The sequence below is a fragment of the Grus americana genome, chromosome 17 (assembly GCF_028858705.1).
Source record: "Grus americana isolate bGruAme1 chromosome 17, bGruAme1.mat, whole genome shotgun sequence".
Taxonomy (NCBI): domain Eukaryota; kingdom Metazoa; phylum Chordata; class Aves; order Gruiformes; family Gruidae; genus Grus; species Grus americana.
The window spans coordinates 12,306,512-12,329,652 of NC_072868.1; the positions used below are offsets into that span (position 1 = coordinate 12,306,512).

The 23,141-nt window shown below is 37.0% G+C and overlaps 1 protein-coding gene across 2 annotated transcripts in view; it reads left to right on the forward strand.

Annotated features, from left to right (window-relative positions):
• TAF4 (TATA-box binding protein associated factor 4) overlaps nucleotides 1-23,141 on the forward strand; it is a 40,460-nt gene that overhangs the window by 12,493 nt on the left and 4,826 nt on the right. The window contains exons 3-15 of one of the 2 annotated variants that reach the window (XM_054845912.1): nucleotides 8,897-9,063; nucleotides 9,599-9,718; nucleotides 11,497-11,616; nucleotides 12,364-12,486; nucleotides 13,522-13,611; nucleotides 14,734-14,985; nucleotides 16,377-16,521; nucleotides 16,882-16,996; nucleotides 17,645-17,814; nucleotides 18,415-18,545; nucleotides 19,075-19,200; nucleotides 20,884-20,940; nucleotides 21,022-21,141. In XM_054845912.1, the coding sequence (XP_054701887.1) occupies nucleotides 8,897-9,063; nucleotides 9,599-9,718; nucleotides 11,497-11,616; nucleotides 12,364-12,486; nucleotides 13,522-13,611; nucleotides 14,734-14,985; nucleotides 16,377-16,521; nucleotides 16,882-16,996; nucleotides 17,645-17,814; nucleotides 18,415-18,545; nucleotides 19,075-19,200; nucleotides 20,884-20,940; nucleotides 21,022-21,141 (1,736 nt within the window). Of the gene's footprint in view, nucleotides 1-8,896; nucleotides 9,064-9,598; nucleotides 9,719-11,496; nucleotides 11,617-12,363; nucleotides 12,487-13,521; nucleotides 13,612-14,733; nucleotides 14,986-16,376; nucleotides 16,522-16,881; nucleotides 16,997-17,644; nucleotides 17,818-18,414; nucleotides 18,546-19,074; nucleotides 19,201-20,883; nucleotides 20,941-21,021; nucleotides 21,142-23,141 lie in introns of those variants that run through there. The other variant, XR_008579683.1, reaches the window with a different exon arrangement.

Sequence of the window (23,141 nt, forward strand, 5' to 3'; positions counted from 1 at the left end):
ATAGTTTGTATTTGAACTCACAGGCATAGTGTTTGGCATATTCTCAAAGCAGAATAACTTCTGTATCGGCAGTGAGAGAGCCATAAAATCGCAGGCTGTTTCTGCAGAGGAGGGTTTGAAGGGAACGTTTCCACTGAGGCTGCCCTGGGTAGCTGTCAGTCTGGAACTGTCTAACGTCGGGTCTCCACAGCTCCGGGTGAAAAGTTGACGTCAGCAAAGGGCTTTGTCACTGCTAAAATTACAAAGGATATATATCTAGAGTAGGGCATTCACAGTGGGGACAAATTTAAGAAATGTGGGTTTTTTTAATGGATTTTCATGTACTTAATTGTTTTAGGGTGTTGCTTTTCAAAGGAAGATAACATGGATTTAATGCATTACTCATTAAGTATTTGTGTGCAGACTGTGGTAAATGCAAAGTAGGTTGCCCATTGCCATTTCATCAGGTGCTTCAACAGCACTAATGTTGATGTGCTTTGGTATAGACAAACTGTTTGCCAGAAGCGAAGACTAGTTGAGTTTTAAAATCTCCTATTTAGAATAACAGATCAAAAGAATTACTGACATTTTATTTTGTGCCTTTCTTTCTTAAAAACAAATCAGTATTGGTATAACTGCATTGTTGTATGATGTAAGTATACTGAAATTAATGGCAGAGCTAAATCTGAATCACTTTGAGATCAATAATTAAAGGAATTTGTTTAGCTCTTGGTAGTGTTTTTCTTAGTTCTTTCTGCATTAGGCTAAAGACAGACTTTGTATGATGGTTGGGTTGCAGTTTGACAGAGCACTCTGGTGTTTTGGCTTTGTATGCTTGACTAGAAAGGAATGTTAACACACTTTCAAGGAATATAGCTTTCCAGAAAAGTCAAAATAGTTTCAAGTCACATTGTTGTTGAAGCGCTTGTCAATTGTTGCTATATAAAATGACATATTTCCCAGAACACTTCTTACACACCTTTTCAACTGAGCAGGTAAGATTTTTTCCATATGGGATCACTGTTAAATGCAGTGGCTTTTTGGCACTCCAGCATGACATTATTCCTTTAACTATATTCTTAAAGGACTTGTGAATCAATATTTTACAAATGATTTACTTTTTCCCCTTTTACACAGTAGAGTTCTGTAGTTTGAAACTGAATTCTTGCATAGTAAGAGTAAGCAAAAGCTTTTACTATGAAGTTGAGTTTCTATTGTCTTTTGACTCTTTAGTAAGAAAAACAAAAGCAGTTTTTCATAATGTGAACTTGTGTACTTGGTCTCCACAAAATACATTTTCTGTGCACTGCAGTCAGGATTCTTGGTGATTTTTGAGAATGTATCTTTCATCTCTGTTGGCAATAATCGTAAACCAGCCATTCAAGAATTAGTATTTCACAGACCATAACCGTTAGTTGTGATCTGTGTGTGCAGATTGGGCATGTGGGGAGAGTGATGACAGGCAAGTGGAGTGCTGTAGTAAACTAATCTTGTACCAAAACTTTTAGGCATTGTATCTGGGTAAAATTTGGCTTTATTCCAGAGTGATGTGAGTTGAAAAGTAAAAGGAGTGATGTGCTTTTCTAGCTCTGTAGTAAGTTCTTATCCAAAAATCCTGTGCCATGCCAGTCTTCATGATGGTGCAGTGTTTAGTGCCTGTCAGGACGGACTCCAAGTGTTTTGTATTAGAGATGCTCTGAAGTAACACCTGACAGTCATGTCTTTTTATGCCAAGTTGTAGCTCACTGTAAGCACAACAGGTGCTGAATGTTTAACAGGCACCTTTAAGATGTGTTCGGCATAGTGTGTGCTGTGTGCTCTCCATACAATTGTGTGCAAAACCTCAGCGTTCATTGCCTTAGGGTGCCCATTACTCTGAAACAAGACGTGAGGGGAATCTGGTACAGTATCTCAGGTTGCTCCAGCGTGCTGGACAGCTCTATTGCTGCCTGGCAGTTTTATGGCCTGTAGACCTGCAACTCAGCAGGGATCGTATCTACTACTAACTCATGTTTGTACAGGCTGACCTCATCTGTGCGAGTACAGTGCAAGCACTTCTGGAGCAGGTGAAGTCACAGATAGTGGTGGGTTCATTTTCAGCTAGTGGGTTTGCAGGAGCTGATACCTGCACTGTGGTTATCCTGGCGGAGCTAAGATGCCTTCATAGAAGTCACAAACCAACCACAGTTGTTCATGAAAGTAAAGAGCCTGGATCAGTGATGGTGTCAAAGTCTTTGGCAAGAAAGTTCAAGTAAAAGTTTTTTTCTGGATTTGTTGTGCAGCACAGATCACCTGATATTTTGAGCACCTAAATTAAGACAGTGCATCTGATGCGGTGGTGCACATCTCTCATCAGGTACACAATAATGTGTCTTCAATAACATCTAATCCACAGCTGTGTTGCCATTTAAAATTCTGTGCTATTCATCTTGATTTGTATTCACTGTTTCTCATGAGTTGGTGTATAGATTTTCCTTCCTGAGCTGCTACATGTCTGCCGGTTTATTACAGATGTTCTTAGACATATGTAAATAATTCTAAATTTGCTAAAAGTTGTTTTGTGTTAGGAAAGATTCCCTTAATTACCCAGACTTTCATGGAGCTGCAGTGGACTAGTAGGTTTTGATAGGTTCTTCCCTCTTTTCTTGGTCTTTCATTCCTATAGAGTGAGAAGTTTTCCAGGCAGGTCAGTTATACGAGGAGGAATGGTGGATTGTTGGACAGCATTGGTTATCATTTCCTTTTCTGCAGTAAGAGGTCCTGTCATATATATCACTTCAGCTGAAAGTTCTTTCTGTAGTTTGTATAGGCAGCTATCGTTTCTCCAGCTGTCTTTCCAGTATTCTTCTAGCTTTTTTGTATTGGGAAAATCTTAGAAACTTTGTCCTTTTATAAAGGTTTTTTCATTCGAGGGTCTCTGTATAGCCTGATCCAATCATCTAGAGAGCATTGACTCATCCCCTTTGCTTTATATGGTTTTTGTGGTGTGTATAATATCAACTTGCATAACCTTACATGCACTGCCTTTCCTTTTTGTTGCAACAGAATCTCTTCTGACAATACAGAAGGGATACTATTATAAAGCTTTCTTCTGCTAATATGGCACAGCCTGCTTATGATTACTGTCAGATTTTTTTGCCATGTCAAATGTTTGCAGCTTCTTGCCACAAATGAGTATGTGCTTGAGAGCTTAAGGCACAAACTGCTTTGACGTTAAGATAACCTCTTAGTGAACTTTTCTGGCAAATCTAGTTAGGATTTGAAGATTTGTCAGATGTTGGTGGACTTTATGATCAATAACTCTTTTTTTCTAGAGATGTTTGTAAGGACTTTGATTTCCTACAGCAGAAGCATCAATCCTCTAGTTATTCTTTCAGGCTTGGATGTTCTTTCTGAACATCAGCATGTGTGTGTATTGAAGGTGATTCTTTGCTGCCTAACAGTTCTCCCTGACCCTAACGTTTTTTCCTCTGGAAATAAAGTTCAGTTACTTTTTTACTTTGAGGAGAATTTTCTCAGGAGACTGGAAAAGGGTATTCTCCATGCAATTTCAAGATCATACATCCATTAATTCTTCTGTCATGTCTCAGCTACAAAAAAAACCCCAACAAAAACAAACAAAAAACCCGCCCACAACAAAAAAACCCCACAACTTTTTAAAAGTCTAGGTTCCTTAATAATGGTTCTGAATTGATCTGGATTAGACCATGAGCTACATTGTGGGTAATGAGCAAAATCTGTAAGCTTGAACCTTCTGTTCTTCTGTTCAGTATCTGCATCAGAGAGAGAGAGATGTTGTCGCTTGTGATCTGATACGATACTTTGTAGGTTTTATATTTCACAGATATGCAAGAGTTTCATTCTTGCACGCTGGTATGCCCAGTGACAAGCATGGGCATACCTTTTTATGGTGCTCGTGATAAATGCTTGCTAACTGTAGATGAAGTCTTTTCAGTATGGCACCTACTGTATGAATCAAGTCCCTGAGAAATGGAGATTTATTCTGAGAGAGGATGACACCTAGGTATGTTGGTGTTTGAGTGGCTACCTGCTAGGTGTGGTTGTCAGAGGTGATAATTTGCTGGACTGTGTATTTCCTCAGACCAGTAATCTGAAGATGCCTGTTATATCTGCAGAAAATTAACTCTGTCATTGGGAAGTCCAGCTCCTATAAATATTATTAATCTAGATTTACCAGCAAAAACTGGTAACAAAACAAGAAAAACTTTTGGTTTGTGTTTTTTGGATGTAGAGGTTCTCTAGCAAGAAAGCTGTATGTCTCAGTAGCTACGCAAATAATCAGTGGTCTTGAAAGGCTACAAAATATTTTTTTATTCCTTTATTATTCTGATTTTTTTCTTTAGTCTTTGCTAAGCCAAGCCATGTTTCAAAGAAAGAAGGAAGAGCAAAGCATTAGTAAAAAGCCTGGTTTGTGTTTTTCTGACATGTCATATGGCCAGAGCTCTTAACTTTTTATTCCAGTGCATGATTTTACAAGTTTTATTAATTAAAAAAAAAACCCAAACCCCAAAAAACCAACCACCCAAAGCACAACACTTTGTAAATGGAAATGCCATTAGGAAATGGAAATACAAATAGCGAGAGGCAAAGACGACACAGTGTAGAATCATGCAGCTACATCGTATAACAATGAACTTTTCCATCCAAACACTCTCAAAACAAGAGAGATCTGGGAAGGTCTTCACGACAAGAACACGTGAGATGACCATTGTACCAGTCAGGAGCACAAGTCTTTTTGGCATAAGGAGCAATCCAGCTCAATTTTGTTAATCCTTCATTTGGAGTCATGATGAATTGTTTAATTCAAACTAAAATATGAGTCTCTCTCAGGATTGTCTTAAGCCTCTAACTTCTAACAAAAATGATAATTAATTTTAATTAGTTTTTTAATGAGAGACTTGGAAAGAATGCTTGAATATTTGCATTTTTAATAGTGAATATGATTTTAGAGTACACATGATCAAACTTTCTAGGAAAAAGAAGGCAGAGAGGTGTTTAAAATGGCCAAGTTTTATTGTTACCTTTTTCTAATTGAACATTTCCAATGATCTTTATTAGCTGTTTGGTCTCAAATAGCAATTCATCCATTTGTGGAACGTAAACTTGAAACAGATATTTTTCATCCTTACTTCAAATATGTTGCTGAATTTAATTAGAGAAGTGAGGTACCTTGGTACAATTCTAGCTGTCTTCTAGGACCTGGTAATCATTTCTGATCTGGTTCATGCAGCATTTGCACCCTTATGCATTGGAATTTGATGTTATGATTCTTATCTGTATTTAAATATTTAAAATACAAGTTTTGGAACATTAGAGAAAGAAGATTTTTTTTTTTCCTACACATGTGCCTGTCAGCCCCTCTTTTTTTCCTTGCAATGAATGAATCAACTGAGAGATGGTTAATGTACGTATGGAGAGAGGGGGCTGTTATAGTCCTACATGGACTCTGTTTAGAAGTGGGAAACAAATGGGACTTTATTTTTAATTCTTAATCAAGTTAGCTCCAGTGAGCTTTCTGAACTTCACTGAAAATCTACTTAATGCCAGCTTGGGTACAGTTTTGGGTTAGTGAGTCTCTTTTTTAGCTAATTGGGTTTGAAAAGAATCTGTAGTTGGGCTGGGGGGAGAGAAGCTGAGAGAGCAGCTCCGACTCCCTCCTTAAAGACTGTTCAACAAGACTGGAGAGGTGTTAAGTGTTACTTGCCTGCACACTGTATTACTGGTGAATTTCTGCACAGAAATTTCAGTAACAAAGTTCACCACAATCTGAATTTTTACACCTTGTCTGAAATCACCCATATACTAACAAGATATAATTTCAAGCAGGTAAAATGTCTTGTATCATCATACCATGATTAAAGTTCATGCAAGACTAGTCTGATGTTTGTAATTGTCTTTATGTTTGTATATAGCCCATTAAGTGCACAGCAATTTATCGATCAGTGGTAGACCCTAACTTAAAGACATGTTAGAAACAGTGTAAATTGAAAATAACTGTATATCAAATATGAGTGCAGTATAAAAGAACTATTTAAAAAGGGGTAGACAGGAACGTAGCTTTGTATGAATGACTTCTTTAATATGACTTCAGTACTTGGGGGAAGGTTCAGACTTCCCATAGTTAGAAATCTAGCAGGATAGTGCCTAGAGTCAGGGTTTGAATTACAAATGATTGTTTTGTCTGTCTGCTGCCAAAAATTGAACTTTCTTGATATGTTTTCTAAGGCTCACATTAATATGCTTTTCAACTGTCTGTTTCAGCAGTTGTGCTGTGTTAATGTGTAGGCATGTTCTAATTTTGCATGTAGCTCAGGGAGAATATTTCATTGTTCAGACATTATGCTTACTCTTCAGGGGTAGTCAACCTTCATTTTGTGGTTATCTCACTTTTCTTTCTTTTCACATTCATATTTTGGGGAACAAAACAATGAGGTGACAGTATCAGTGTCCTGAAGGGTGGTTGTGCTGTTGCAGGACACTAATGTGTAGTGCAGACCCATTTCTTGAGCTTGGAGACTGGGACAGGTAGTGTAGAGCTGTGTGCCGGTGCTTGATGCTGTGAAGGTTCTCATGAGCAGCTTTGGGTTGGCACTTTCAAATAACTTTTGTCACTTTAGTTTAAAAAACAAACAACACCCCTCTCCCCAAACCCAAAGCTAAAGTTAGTATCTGTTATGTTGCCTCTGGAAGGAAAAAATATATAACTCTAAAGAATTTGGATGGTATGGTAGCCCTAGAATACCCTGGGGAACCCCCAAAATGGTGAATTTTAAGAAAAAAGTTTCCTATGGGATGTCAGTATAATTCTGTGACATTTAAGGGCTTCTGAAAGCACAGGCTTATGTAGTTGCATTGGACCTTTTCAATTGCCAAAAACTAAATGGTAATTGACGAGCTTTAATATTTGATGTTGACTTGAAAATAGCTCCTCTAATCAGACTTCCACTGTACTGATGTTTTCCGTTATAATAATACGGAAGATCTCCACTGATTCAGTGTTTAACTTTTTCAGCTGGTTATTATGAGGGATGACAAAAATGGGCAACATGAGTTCATTTCCCAAGATTTTATGTTTGCACATTGGAAGAGGATGCCAAGTTCTGTTTGTGCGGGAATGAGCTTGATGTAGTAGCAGGTCATTCTCTAGTCTTTAAAATACTGAATTTCTCTGGTTTTTTGTCGGTAGCCCCTTCACCGTAGCATGAGGCTGATGGTGAGAAAGTAGTGATGGTTCTAATGAGGAGCTGACAGGGTCAAGCTCACTACTGAGGTTTTTAAATTTCTTGTAAGCTGTGGTGGTGGTGTATAGCTTTGTTATTTTAATGAAAATGTTTCTCCTTACATAAGTTACAGGAAAAAAAGACCTTTCTTTTTGGGATGGCTTGAAAAATGTTTTTTTGGACTTGACAGCTAAACTAAGAGTATTTATATCTAAAGGATGCAAGATTATCAATAAGCTTCCCCCCTCCTCCTTTCCTACAGAAAAACAGTTTGAGAATATTTGTTTCTAGATACAACTCTTGTCCACAGCACATTGCGGTCCTACCTTAACACTTCTAAATAAGTCACAATGGAAAGTCACCTTTTCGATGTAAACTAGTTTAATGTCTCTGTGTGACTGTGCTTCATTAAAAGAGAGTTAATGTAGAGAATGTAAGGAAAAAATTAGGGACAAATCAACCAGTATAATCTATTTTTCTTTTGAACACATTTTTGTAGAAATCAGTATATGGATTTCTGCAGTTTAGCACTAATTTTCAAACAGTCCAAGAAAACTGTTTAAGGCGTTGTCTATAAACATTTCAGCACTTCATCTGAATAGAAAAGCAAATAAAAGCTTGATTCTTTTGAAGTAGTCATGCTCTGAGATGGCATAGACCAGATCTCCAGATATTGTTGGGGACCGTGTATAGGCTTTTTATTCACTGAACAACACTTAAGAAAAACTTTCTGATTTCAGTAGTGCCTCTTGATTTTCTTCATGGTGAAGTTTCCTTTTGTAGTTTGTTGCTCAGAAAAGCTAACTAATTTTGAGTGCCCAGTTAGTTTCCTTAGGTGGCTTTTTCAGAGCTGATGAGGTCCTGAGGCTCTCATGGACTGACTGAGGCGTGCTGAATGAATGAGCTCTTGGAAAACAGTTCATGTTGTCCAGATCCTGTCTGTGCCTTCAAGAAAGAGAGACTATCATCTGAAAATCTGCCTGTTAAAATCTGGTTTCCTATAGCTACCCACTGGGGTTAAGTCTATTGATCTGAGTGACTGAGCAGGGAATGACTGCTGCATTTCCCTCTCTCTTTTATTTTTCTTTTGGGGTGTAACATGGCACAATGCAGTTGGTTGCAGATGCACATGAGAAAGATTATGATTTTATAGCCACTTTCATTACTGGATTTGTTATTGGATATTAATTTAGAACTTAGACAAATGTGTTCCTGTTGATGGTGAAGTCTATGTTTGATTATATATTTATTTTTTTCCCTCTTAAAGAAAAACTAACAGGAATCTTGCCTAGTGGCAAGTTTTTTTTATTTGCAGTGTTTCGTAAAACAAATTGCTTAGTAAAGAGCAGGTAAGATTTTTACATGATTGCTAATTTTAACCTCTAGTCACATAGAATTTTTTGGTTGGGGCAAATATTACTCGTGTGTTCTGATGAGCACCATACTGAGCATTTTGATAGAGACAGAGCATTCCTGTAATTAAACTGTTCTATACAAAATGTGATAATGTACCTGGGTATTTTGCTTTTATTCTAAACCACTTTTGTTAGCTGTGTAGTCCTTCAACAGTGCATTAATTCTGTATGTACTCAACTTGGATAAAAAAACCTGAAAAAATATGTTATTTCATATTTGAAAAGGATGTATGTTTTCTTGACCAATTTCTTTTTTAACAGGCATGGTCCTTGTGCGTAGTGAGAATGGGCAGTTACTGATGATCCCTCAACAAGCCTTGGCGCAGATGCAAGCACAGGCACATGCCCAGTCTCAGCCTCAAAATACTATGACTCCTCGTCCTGCTACACCTACCAGTGCTCCTCCAGTGCAGATATCGACAGTGCAGGTTAGTTCAGTAATTTGTAGTGTTAAAAACTGTAAGGTGGTTTTTTTTTTTAACTCCTGTGAAGCATATACCAGAAAGTAAGGTATAAAGTTAGTGATTTGAAGAAGCCATTGATCCAACCTGGTGCTGTACAGGCCTTTCCACATGGTATAGGCATTGTGTTTTGTTCCCAATTCTGTTAGTTTGGCTGTTACTCATCAAAAATCTTTTATCTATCTGAATGGCATTAAGTTTAAAACTCTGACATAAAGACGACCGTTCAAGACCATATATGGTTAACTTGTAGAACTCTTTTCCCCAAAGAATCATTATTCTCTGTAAGACTAAAAGAAAAAAGTGGTTATGAGTATATGTGTACTGACATCATCATAGTTGCAATAAGTTAAGACTAAAAATCCTTCTCACAGTTTTATAGAGGTTGAGATGCGTTTTTGTATCTGTAATAATGGCAACTATCCAGAGACAGAAACACTAGGTAAGTTAGATTATATTTAAATATAGCATCTAAAGTATTTGTTTTTTTCCTCTTCCCCAGGCTCCAGGAACACCTATTATTGCACGACAAGTGACACCAACTACTATTATCAAGCAAGTGTCTCAGGCTCAAACAACAGTGCAACCCACAACAACGCTACAGCGTCCTCCTGTTGTGCAAGTGAGTTTGTAGAAAAGTAATGTGAGATAATCAGTTGTTAAGGTTAGCTGAAAACCTGCTTGAGACTCGCAGAAGTATAGAAAATATAATTGCTAAGTGCATGGAAGAAATAGATTTTGGATTATCCTGTCTAAAACATTTGCAGATCTCAAATTACTTTCTATTTTGGATGTATATGTATAACTTTTTATCTGTATATTATTATTTCATATACCTGTATGCTATTATTTCATACACCTGTATGCATATATATTTAAAGGTATCCTGTTATTAGTCTGTATAATCACAGACCTGACTAAAATAAAATACCTTTATGCTTTCTGCCTCAAAGTGACACCAGTTCCCTTTGGAGCTGTGATGTTATTCCTGTGATGAATCTGTAGTCCTCTGAATTTTGCAGCAAAATTTACAATTACAAGAAAACCCCAAAACAAAACACAAAAAAAAACCCCCTACACAAAAAAAAACCCCAAACCAGGCTGGTAGCCTTTCCTTCCACAAGCCTTCTCTCTCTTACAGGAGTCTCTGCTCTGGCGTAAGTACTTAAGGAGAATTCTGATGAGGATAAATAGTGGTGTCTTAGTATGTGGGCTCTCTTCTAATAGCCTGGCCTGTATTCATGATAGACTTTCTTGTAGATTCTTTTCTGAGGGCGTGTTGGTGTGAGTTTAAAACACAGTGCAAAAGTGTGAAATTCTCCACATGACTTCCAGGCAACAGTGATACAATATGATTGCTGTCGTCTAATCTGTTTCATTGTGCTATCTTCATCCTTTGAGTAGACAGGATTAGAGAGTTTTAATTTAAAACATGCAGGTTTTGCTATGCATCCAGTTAACCTTTTTCCCCTCAGAGAGCCTTTGCCTATGTCAGTGATCTTTTCAGATCTAAGAGTTAATTTACCTAACTGAGTCTCGTTAATTTATACTGCTGTTATACTGGACAAAAAAAAAAATCATTCCATCTGCATATTTTTTGCTGTACCATGGACTTAATTTATCCCAATTTCAAAAAGTGAGACAAATTAAATCCTTCTTTTCTGTCTCCCAAAAAACCAATAAAGTTAGCTTTGGCAGCACTGGAGCCTCTTTTTTGTGCATCTTTTTATATAAAGAGCAAGTTTACAAATGATTTCTTTTAAATTCTGAAAGCTAGCTTTAGCTTGGTAAGAATTACTGTCTCTCTGATTGTCATTAGTAATTAGACTGTGTTGGAAGTCCATGAATGAACTGTGTATGTGAAAAGTTCTTGTTTACAATGTTGATTCTTTAAAGGTGGTATTCTTACCTTGAATTGCCAACTTGTCTACAAAACTAGAAAAATGTTCTGTCCCATTGTTCATCCAAAAGACCTAGATAGGATCTGAGCTTTTGGGTCTGTTGTGCCTTTTTAGAAATTCCTCCATTTGAAAGTAGCATTTAAGGGAACAGGCAGAAAAAGCTATTGCATTCACAGAAATTTAGTACTCATTTTAATTGTGCTTTGAAACCACAGTGTATGAGGGTATGTTTATGGTATTATTTTGCCATTTTATTCAGTAACCAAAAATCATGCAATTCTTAATCAACTTTTACGATTTCAGTCTTGAACGTGTAGTGTTTTGTGCCATCTGGTGGCTTGCTCTTTCCACTGCAACAGACAGCAGATAAGTAACTTCTTTTTATAGTAGCTGTGAAAGGTGTTCTACTGTCCTGTTGCTCAGTTTCTGCCTGATGGTTCAGAAAAACAGGTTTTGGTATGTTCCAGTTAAAATAATCTTATGTTTGTATTCTCTGCAGCCTCAGATTGTCCTGGGTGGTACTGCACAAACAACTACGTTGGGGACAGCAACAGCTGTACAAACTGGAACTCCTCAGAGAACAGTGCAAGGATCAACAGCAACCTCCACTGCTGCCACAGTAAGATACTGAGTGCATTTAGAATCTTTTTTTTTGTTCATTCACGTATACATGTGTGCATGTATGCATGTACATATACATACACATAAACACAGATCAGATTGGTGAATAATAAAGATGCAGGAGTTCTGTGAACTATTGGTCTTGAAAAGGTAAGCTTTTAGTAGAACCATATAATTTACAAAGTGAACGCAGGTCACTTGAATTTTGACAGCTGTCAAGGTATTTACTTTGATTTCTGTAACGGTTTGTAAAGAACTCCTTTATTTTAAAATGTATTAGCTGTATCTTATAGAATAGTGAATTGTTCAGCACTGCAGAGTAGAATCAGTATGTGAAGGGATAAGAAGTTGGCAATGACTCATTCAAGATGCATCTTTCCAGGACTGCACAACAGGGAGAATCTGTGCACTGAGCTTTGCTATTTGTTGTCCTGCTAAAACACACATTTTCCCATACCCAACATGCCATTCTTAAAATGCTTGATGTTTCCTAACTTCATTAAGAATCGTAATTTATTAAATTTTGATAACAAAAATGTACAATACAGATGTATATATGAAACAAAATAATAATTTCAGTCTGATTATGCCTTAAGTGGTGAGGGACATGAATCTAAAAATACTATTCTGCAGTGATGAACTAGTACTGGAGAAGGACTTTATTTCTGGTCACATCATGTATTAAAAAGAGCTTATCTTCCCTTCTCTGACTGTTTCCCTTCTACCCCTCCTCCTCTTGTAACAGGAAACTATGGAAAATGTGAAGAAATGCAAAAACTTTCTGTCCACGTTAATAAAACTGGCATCATCTGGAAAACAGTCTTCAGAGACTGCGGCTAACGTGAAAGAATTGGTACAGAACCTGCTGGTAAGAAAAGTTCATTACAAGTTGTAAGAAACAGTATCTGAGCAAATTTAGACTGAGGGGTTTTTTCTGGAGAGGAAGGAGATGATGGCATCTGAGATAAATCAAATTGAAACTTTGCTTCTTCTGAATTAAAATATGTGCATAAATTTTCCTTTAAGATTGTAAATGAGACTTTTCTGCTCATATTCATGCATGAGAACGTGAGTTAAATTGAAGTGTGAGTAATGTAAATGGTGACTCTTTAAATTCTACAATTTTATTAAAAAATAAAACAGTGAATAAAAAGTCGAATTATGTACTTGAGGGAGGACATTACAGCTAGTGCAATAGCTGAGTCTAGGAAACCACAAATTTTTACAAAAAAGTAAGTAATACTGTCTGAAGCTAATGTAAAAGCTTAACATACTTAATATTTATAGAATGAGTACTAGTATTACTTAGCCTAGTTAGCAACCTTTCGGTTAAGGTAGAGCTGTGTATTCCAGATGTTACCACGTGATAACCAGAGGTTATCACAAGACTAAAATTCAAAGTGTATCTTCCCATGAGAGCTATACATTTAGTTTTGTGAGACACATCTGCCTTTTGAGCATATTGTGGGCACAACTTTAGTTATTTGAAATGGAGGAACTATAGTACCTTTGGAAAAGAGAACACCAGAGATGGGGCTGCCTGGCTGTTCTGAGCATCTGATAGTTGGCTGATTGCAGATCACATGAAGTATTCCTGTAGGTTCCACCTGGCTCTTTGACGTATAGATGGGACATTCCTGTAACAGGGATAACAACTGAAGATGTTTCTTATAAATAACTGAAAAACAGGAAGAAGAAAAGGAAAGATGGGACTGTAGGTTTTACTACTTGAAATTTGAAGTAAAATTAGTTACTACCATAGAGCTATTGGTAACTAAAAATAGTGAGGGATGATAAACCAACTCATTTTCAATGAATTGTTAAGTCTTAATTTTTTTTTCGTGTCAAATATCTGTAAAAGTTAATTTCTACAAGTTCGTTCATTTGACTTTCTGTTTTGAAGGATGGAAAAATTGAAGCAGAAGACTTTACCAGTAGGCTGTACAGAGAACTTAATTCTTCACCTCAACCTTACCTTGTGCCTTTCCTGAAGGTAACTTGTGTTAACTAGTCCTTATATATTTCTGTGTTTATGTATCAGCAGCAACGAACAGAGGCACATCTTTTACCAGTATAGATGGAATTCCAAAACGGGGTAAATGGAAGTTTTAAATGGTGCCTGGTCAGAATTTTGCTCCCTTAAAAAATATTTCTACCTCTTAGTTCCAAGAGTTTATTAGTATGATTCATTGGCACATCCAATAACGTAATTTCTAGCATAGTGTCACATTGTAGCTCTTTTGAGAAATCTGAAAAGTTTTCTTTCTATGACTTATAAGCAGTTTCTTCCCGTGGCACCAAACCTATGAATTGATTTGTTGTCCTCTTTTTAGTCTTGGAAAGTAAACAAGGGATTGAATGATACAGAGAACTGTACCTTTTGGAAAAACTCATATTCTTTTGCCTGTGGCGTATACCTGTTCGTATGGATAAACAGGAAATTTGTTACCTTGCAATAATAAATCTCATGTGTCCAATTACTATAAAATCTATGACAAATCTCAAAATAATGTTTATTCCAAAACATTTACCATCTGAAAATCAGAGAAAGTACAACAGCACTGTATGGTAAGAGTATAACTCTACTTGACTAATGTATGGTTAAGGAATATAGTTGTAGGTGTGTGGTGACATTTCTGGGTTCTTAAATGCTTGTTCAACCTCGAGCTGTTCGTGAGTACAAAAATTGTTGCCATAAGAAAACAACTAATGTAAGAATCCGGTAAAACACTGTGGTCTCTGAGCTATTTTGAAATCTTCACCAGTCCTCCAGTATGTCTTTTAAGCCATCGCATGTTATAGCTTGGTATTTATGTAGGAACACAATTGAGGAAGGCAGCATGGGCTTGGATTGTTAAATACTTACTGGAGGTTCCAGATAGGCTTGCATAACCTAGATAGATGCTTCTGATATCCAGACTTCCTGTCACTCTGCCTAGCTTTAAAAAAGTGAAGTAACATGGTATTTCTGTGTGTGCTGCTGTCATGTTTTCTCAGGCGCACGCAGACTGATACAATGGAATGAAATTAAATGCATTGCTTTTTACAATTAATGTTTTCTCGTGTGATCTAGGATTAAAGTACTTAAGCAAACGCTTTCCTTTCATCTTTTCAGAGGAGTTTACCTGCCTTGAGACAGTTAACACCGGACTCCGCAGCTTTCATTCAACAAAGTCAACAGCAGCAGCCAACAACGCAAGCAACGATAGCAACGATTCCATCCGCGACGGTGCTTCTAAGCTCCTCAGTTCAGCGCACAGCAGGGAAGGCGACTGCAACTGTAACGAGTACTCTCCAACAACCTGTAATCAGCCTAACTCAGCCTACACAAGTTGGTGTTAGTAAACAAGGGCAGTCTACACCACTGGTACGTAAGCTGAAGTGCATCATCTGTTATTGCACAGGGATTTTTGATAATACAGTGACTTTTCTTCCGAAATGGGTATTTTAGCTCAGAGATCTTTGACCTCTTTAGAAAAACTAGCTACTAAGAAAAAAAAAAAGTAGTATAATTTAAAATCCATTCTTGATTAAAGTACTATATTCCATATCCATGAGAGAGCAGTGTTCTGGTGGAATTTTCCTTTCCTATTTCATAAGTCTAACAGGTTTCTCCAAAAAAAAGAGAAAGAATAACATTTTCAGGCCTGCACATAAACCAAATAAGAACAGCAGCACCTTTTTTTTCCCCTCTTCTCATAGCAAAGCAGTGTTTGAGTGTAAGCTTTTTCTAGGATGTGTATTAATTAAAATACATTATTAAATTACTAGGGGTTTTTTGCTACTTAGTACTTCAACATTCCCTGTAGAATGTTTGGCATTCATCTGAGCTGCTCTGTCCAGAAATTTTCATCTAAAATGAAAAGGCGAGATCTCTTTAGTCAATCCACAAACATTTTTCACTTACCTGGAGAGGAAAACTAGTGATTATATTGATCTTACTGCCTTTATAACCTAGGTATTATAGAAAGAGGTTAGAAAACTAGAGAAGGAGTAAAACCTGAACATTGACTAATTAGTGTTGGATTTACAAGAAAGTAAAGTTTGGCCTTTAACTTAAATATATGCAATAGTAGCAAAAGAAAGACTTGCAGTTATAGAAATGGAGCTTGCAAAATAGGCAGAGTTGGTAGAGTACAGTAGTTTGAAAGCAAGTTTCTGAGTAGTTGAGGCCAGAAGATGAGTTTGCATCAATGGCTCTGATTGTAGCGTTGCAGTGGAACCCTACATTTATGAGTTGGCGTTCAGAAGCAGTACAGGTGCAGTTGCCTGAGACTCGGTCTAACCTAACAATCCAGTAGTACAAAGCTACGCAACTGTAGCTTATGCTGGTTCTGGATGAAAACAGCGTACGTAGAACCAGCTGGATTATCTTTATCCTTATTATTTTTAGTTCTAGAGTTTGTTCAGGTAGATCTAGTTTGTATCTCTAACGTAGAAACCACATGCAGAAAGTTTTAACTGGACCTTTGTGGATATAGATTTTTGTCATTGCTGTTTTGGGTTTTTAAATAGAAATAGGTTACTAATTTCTTTTTTGTATCACAGAAAGTGGAATATTAATTTTCCTGTAAGGTATAATTTATCTGAAGAAACTGTTAAATACCTTAAAATGTGCTGATTCTAGATCAATGAACAGATGTGCTAAGACAATAATGACTTTCAAGTTGATTGTTAGGGTTTGTTCTTCCCACCTGATTCTTAGTCTTAGTTATTTCTCAGATTGTTTACAGTTCTTTTTTTTCATATTATTTCCAGGTTATCCAACAGTCTCAAAAAGCAGGGGCATTGATAAGGCCTCCACAGGTAACGTTGACACAGACACCAATGGTAGCACTGCGGCAACCACATAGTCGTATTATGCTCACTACTCCTCAAATTCAGCTGAATCAACTTCAGACAGGTAAGAGGTCAAGATACTTGGTATCTGCTATATGTGATAGTATTAACTGAAGTCTGGTTTATTGATGTCAGTTTTTAAGTGCTGACAATGCTAGTAGTACAACAATGGCTGTTGTACTACTGCTAAAATGGTCAGCACATAGTGCCATAGTGGCTGGGGATACACATGTGTAATGGAGGAATTGTTTGGGTGCTGGAATTGTGTGGGAGGGTCCTGCTTGAGAAGGGTGAAATGCTGATGCAAACTATGGAGGTAAAGTCTTTGCACCAGACCTATACCCATTGCTACCCATGACTGGCTTGTAAATCTCAACTCAGATAGGAATTTGATGGAGTACAAATCTTGTCTTTCTTCTTGCAGTACCTGTGGTAAAACCAGCAGTATTACCTGGAAATAAAGCTATTGCCACTGTTTCGACACAAGTAGCTGCTGCTCAGAAGAATAAACTGAAAGAACCTGGGGGAGGCTCTTTTAGGTGAGGAACCATGTGTTTATTTGTGCTTGTGCTGCCTGGGCAGCCTGCTGAACTCGGTGGGAACCTTTCAGTGTACTCCAGTGGTGCTGAACCAGGCAGGGTAAACTCACAAGAAATGGAGGTGGATTTTCTGTGGACAGGTTTGCTACTTTAATAAAGACTTTTAACAAAGGTCGGTGGACATACTTGTGCCAGACTGGTTTTAGCATTTAGCTGGCACTAAGGATAAATATCAAATCTCACAAACAATTCTTGCATGGACAGGCAAATAGAATTAATTCCTTCACTCCTCCCAACACTGCTCAGGTTATTCAGACGTACAGCCTGTCTTACAGAGATGAGGGCAGTTTATTACTGGTTTTGTGGTAGTGATGTGTCTGCTCTCTTGTTTCTCAAGGTGTTGAAACATTACATAAGAAAGGATCTTGAGAAAACAGGAAATACAAAAATGCCAAAATACTTCTACTGCTCTTTGGAATCAAATTATGTTTGTTTTATTTTATCATATAATAAAAGCAAATGAAATGCAAAAATGAAATAAAGTATTTAGCTTTACTGTGGAATTCATTGTGTGCAGCTGTGGCATTGTAGCAGTGTGTGCAGATAAGCACTAAATGTTATGACTGTATTGAGTTTTCCCTTCTTAAGGGATGATGATGACATTAATGATGTTGCATCAATGGCTGGAGTCAACCTGTCAGAAGAAAGTGCTCGGATATTGGCAACAAACTCTGAGTTAGTGGGCACGTTAACAAGGTCCTGTAAAGACGAAACCTTCCTTTTCCCAGCACCTTTACAAAGAAGGATATTAGAAATAGGTACGTTGATTTTTCTTGAACTTTAATAAGCAAATTTCACTAGTCTTAGGTTTAATTGAAGGCATTTTCCATAGAAATCGATCTGAATAGTTTAAAATTGCTAGAGTCGTTACCTGTTGTATATTCTGATGCTTGTGGGCAATCACTCAGCTTATGAAAGCAGAAAAATGTTAAGGGATAGCAAACCTATAGAGTTGCCTTCTAAAATGATGGCAATTTAACATCAAAATTACTGGACCTGGTTAAAATTCTGACTGTATAAACTGATATGGCTTAACAAAAATAATGATATCTGTTTTTGAAAAAATAAATTCAGAAATGCTTTTAGCATATTTACTTACTAGTTTAGAATTGATGGTAGAACAAAAAGCATTCTTCAATTATTTGTTATACTGTAGTATACAGCATTTATTAATAGATCGTAAATTTTGTTAAGCTGATGTGAATTTTTGTTTGCCATCTCCTGTTTAATGCTTGTCTGAGAAATACCTGAAAGCCTTATTTTGCTAAGAGCATTTAAATTTCCATGACTGAGATTAGCCACATGTTTAGCTGTATTGTAAAATCATTTTTTACAACTGACTTCTGTCCTGATCATAGGTAAAAAACATGGAATAACAGAAATCCATCCTGATGTAGTTAGCTACGTATCACATGCTACACAACAAAGACTACAAAACCTCGTGGAAAAATTGTCAGAGACTGCTCAACAAAAGAATATTTCTTACAAGGTAACTATTTAATGGCACAAATAAAATGGCAAAATTACACGATTTCAGCAGGCTATCGTGTTGGCTATAACACATACAAAATGTTTTTAAAACAAATGAAGAGAAACTGTACCCTCCCCTTTATTTATTATGAAAAATGTTTAGAGTGAGTGATTGTACAATCAGATAGGCAGATAAAAGCACTGCTTTGAATTCTGAAGAGACTGCTATCTGACAGATGTGTGTTCTTCATAGATGCAAATGCCTAAACAGCGTTTAAAAAAACCACACAGCTCTGTGAAATATGTTTGTGAGGTTAAAGCTGTGATGATATTAGTTTAGAAGTCAAAATCTGATGATTCATGGAATAGAACAAAATGCTTGTAAGAACTCTAGCTGGTTTGACTGGTGTAAATATACACTTGCTATTTGTTTGAAAAGGACAAAGTGAACATTTGAGCTTTAAATAATATGTTCTTCTATGTTGCAGTACAAGCTAACAGCTTTGTTTTTAAGAAATGTAATGAGAAACATATTTGCGTGTTTTCAGGATGATGAAAGATACGAACAAGCAAGTGACGTTCGGGCACAGCTCAAGTTCTTTGAACAACTTGATCAAATAGAAAAGCAGCGTAAAGATGAACAAGAAAGGGAAATTCTAATGCGCGCAGCAAAGGCAAGTGCTTGGATTTCACACACGTTTGCAAAGTGTCATTTTTGACGTCAAAACTGCAGAGTTTCATTTCATTCTAAAGCACTTGCAATGAAGGGGAGGACTCTAATCTTCAAAGGTGGAGCTTGATGAATATGTTCTTTAGCTAGAACTCTGTTCTGCTTTTCATGGTAAAGCATGTGAGACAGCTTCTTTGTCTGTCTCATTGCATGTTCCCAAATTAAAGTGGGTCTTAAAAGTTAGGTTTTGCATTTTGCATTGTGAAAAAGATGAATTTTATAGCTTGGTGGTACTCTTAAATGGAATAGAGAGGTTACAGGTATTTTGGAGACTAGAAATAGAATTCAGAAAGATTTTTGCAAGTTGGAGAAATAAATAGGAAGCAGCTGATGTAAGTGCAAATGTAAGCATACAGGACAAACGTGACTAACTAGGGAGGAGCACTCTAGAAATAATTCACAAAACGACTTGAGGTTTCTGTTGGGTGCATGATCTGGTATAAGTCAATAATGTCAAAATCCAATTTTTGTAGTGTAACGTTCGCATGTAAGTTGTGAGTGAACGCCTTCATTTCAGTTGGTTCCTGTTAGACCTGAGCTGGAATACTCTATCCAGTTTCTGGGCCCTACACCAAGTAGACTTCAGAAGGAAAGCAATTTAAAGGTCTAGAAAATGTGACCTATGAAGTAAGATTAGCCAGTAAATCCATTTACTTCAGAAGAGAAAAGACTAGGGTGAGACATAAGTCTTTATGACTATTCTGCATATTGATATAATCCCCTGCATTTGCTGCACCTAAAGTGCGGCAGGGAAGACATAGGTTAGTCATTAGGAAAAGCTTAACATTTTAAGGGTACTTGAGCATTGAATTAAAATAATTTATTTTTACTATTTTTTGTCTAAAGAATGTATGGGATTAACAGCAGTCAGGATTTGTTTGAATATAGTTGGTCTTGCCTTATGTGAGAGTATGGATGAAAGACTGTCTTGAAGTTCTTCCTGTTTTCTGTTTGTCTTGGAAAAAACAAGAAACTAAGAGAATTGATACATGTAGCAAAAAAAATTTAATTGGCAGATGTGTGTTAATAGTATTAGACAATAAAATTTGCTGCTATTATATGTTGTTACTTCTAAAAGTATGATACAAGTAATTGTAGGTGCCTAAGTGAAATGTGCAATGCTAATGTAAATGGTCTGTTGGTCAGTTAGCTGCAGCTTGTTCAAATGGGAGTCTGACTTGTGTGTTTTGGTGTAGCAGAAAGATATGTTCTTAGTAAATGCATAGTTATACAGCCAGGGAAGGAGTTTTTCCAAAAAGTACAGGTCTAATTCCTTTTTTCATATGCAAAGTGTGGGTATTTCAATTCAGATCTGTGTAATTTGTGTCTCGTAATGGTTTTATTTAAGGCATAAATGCTTAGCTATTCCTTTGCTACTTTTAACAAAGCTCAAAAAGGGGATGCTTTATCAAAAATAGATACCTGAAACTAAAAGCAGTTTTCCATTTCTTGGTTTCTAAAAATTATTTTCCCCTGTTGCCCTCTCCAGGAGTGGTAGGTACTCCACTTCCTGCTGAAGTTTAAGAACTTTCATACGCTATGTAAAACTTACAATCTTTAACTGTTTTTTAACTGATTTTTTTTTCTTTTTCTTCAACCATTCCACATTCATCTTTTATCAACATAGTCTCGATCTCGACAAGAAGATCCAGAACAGCTTAGATTGAAACAGAAGGCCAAGGAGGTAAGTGTTCACCTTAACATGAACTTTTATTTTGGAAATTGGAAGAAAAATACTTAACTGTACTTGTTCTGGCAAATGCAGATGCAGCAACAGGAGCTAGCACAGATGAGACAGAGGGATGCCAACTTGACTGCATTAGCTGCGATCGGTCCCAGAAAGAAAAGGAAAATAGATTCACCAGGATCTGGATCAGGGACGGAGGTACGGTGTGATTGTAATCTTTGGCTTTGCTGTGTCAGCTTTTGTAAAAACCTTTCTGTTCAGAGCTTTTTCCCTAGTTTGTGGAAGCTTTCTGAGTGGCAGAAGTGTATTTTGTGTTCAGATTTGCTTGCTCCAAGGCCAGAATCAATTTTTAGTGTCTGTGTAGTGGCATAGGGAATAAAATGAGTTGTTGTTCCCCAATTCATGGAACTGGAGGAATCTTAAAAAAGCCATTGCCATTCTCTCAAGTCTCTGCTTTTTTGGACCTCCAGAGTTTGGGAGAAGATTGCGGTTGTAGCCAATCTAACTAAAGAGTGCAAAGCAATGCTGCTGAGGTGAGTGCAGTGGTAGAATTGAATCATGGCTAAGTTTGACAGCAGGAGCTTCAGGTTATAGGAATTTGCCTAATTTCTTCAGCTGTTAATTTGCCTTACTTTTAGTATCTTTATAACAGACCAGTTTGACTAATTCCATCTGATCATAGAATGGTTTAGGTTGGGAAAAAACCTTTAAGATCACTGAGTCCAACCATTAACCTAGCACTGCCAAGTCCACCACTAAACCATGTCCCTAAGCACCACATCTATGCATGTTTTAAATACCTCCAGGGATGGTGACTCCCCCAGTTCCCTGGGCAGCCTGTTCCAGTGCTTGACAATCCTTTTTTTGAAGAAATTTTTCCTAATATCCAATGTAAACCTGCCCTGGGTGCAACTTGAGGCCATTTCCTCTTGTCCTATTGCTTGTTACTTGGGAAAACTGACTGACCTCCACCTGGCTACAACCTCCTTTCAGGTAGTTGTAGAGAGAGATAAGGTCTTCCCTCAGCCTCCTTTTCTCCAGGCTAAACAACCCAGTTCTGTCAGCCTCACCTGTGCTGAGGACAGTGGGATGATCACTGCCCTAGTCCTGCTGGCCACACTATGTTTGATACAAGCCACGATGCTGCTGGCCGCCTTGGCCACGTTGGGCACACTGCTGGCTCATGTTCAGCTGGCTGTCGACGAACACCCCCAGGTCCTTTTCCGCCAGGCAGCTTTCCAGCCACTCTTCCCCAAAACTGTAGCATTGCAGGGGGTTGTTGTGTTGTATATTCTGCTGTTCAATCTGGCCTTTTAAAAATTTCTCTGCAGACTAAGTATCTGTATGCTCAGTATCTGATTAGCTCAATATTAATTTAAATTCAGGTAGACTGGTAGATTATCTGCTGTATTTCTAAACAAGTTAATAAACATGAAATGGTACAAAATTGCTTTCTTCATGGAAGGCATTTAATGTGGGATATCTCTAGTGTTTAAAAAACCCAAAATCTTCTTGAAACTTGTCATTTACAGGGCAAAAGCTCTTTTCATAATTTGAGGATTTTTCCCTGCAGAGTTTTGTATCTGATAGCAAGTTACACGATAGTATAATTTAATAATTCTGTTTATTACTCCCTGAGCATTCAAAATTTTTAGTGCTAAAGCACTTATACCGTAGAAAAGCCTCTTGTTTCAAAAGAAGTCACTTTGTTTCATACTGAATTGTTGGAAGCAATAATTGACATGTTCTTGATATAAAATGTTAGAGAGCGATCTGAATGCTAGTAAATGTTATTTTTATTTATAAAAAAATGAAGCCTCTTGAGCATCTTTTAAAGTAATTTTGAGTTTTGAAATTTACTAAAATGCCTGTTACTGATAAGACTTATATAAGTTAACAAATTACTGTATTAAGGGTTTATAAATGTGGTTTAAAATTATAAAAATTGCAGAATGTGGCACTTTTACAGAGATAGATGTGTATATAAATGAAGTCGTCTCTGAGGAATACGCTGAAGTATCTCATGCAGTGTTAATGTTGGCATTACTTACTTATGCATGCTTAACCGTGCAACGTTAATAGTCTGTTAATGTCACTTAGGTTACAGAATGTATTTTACATCTACTGTGAACACTTGTTTGTATTTCATCTAAATCTGACTAATTTAGTTATCCTAGATTAATCACTTACTGGTTAAC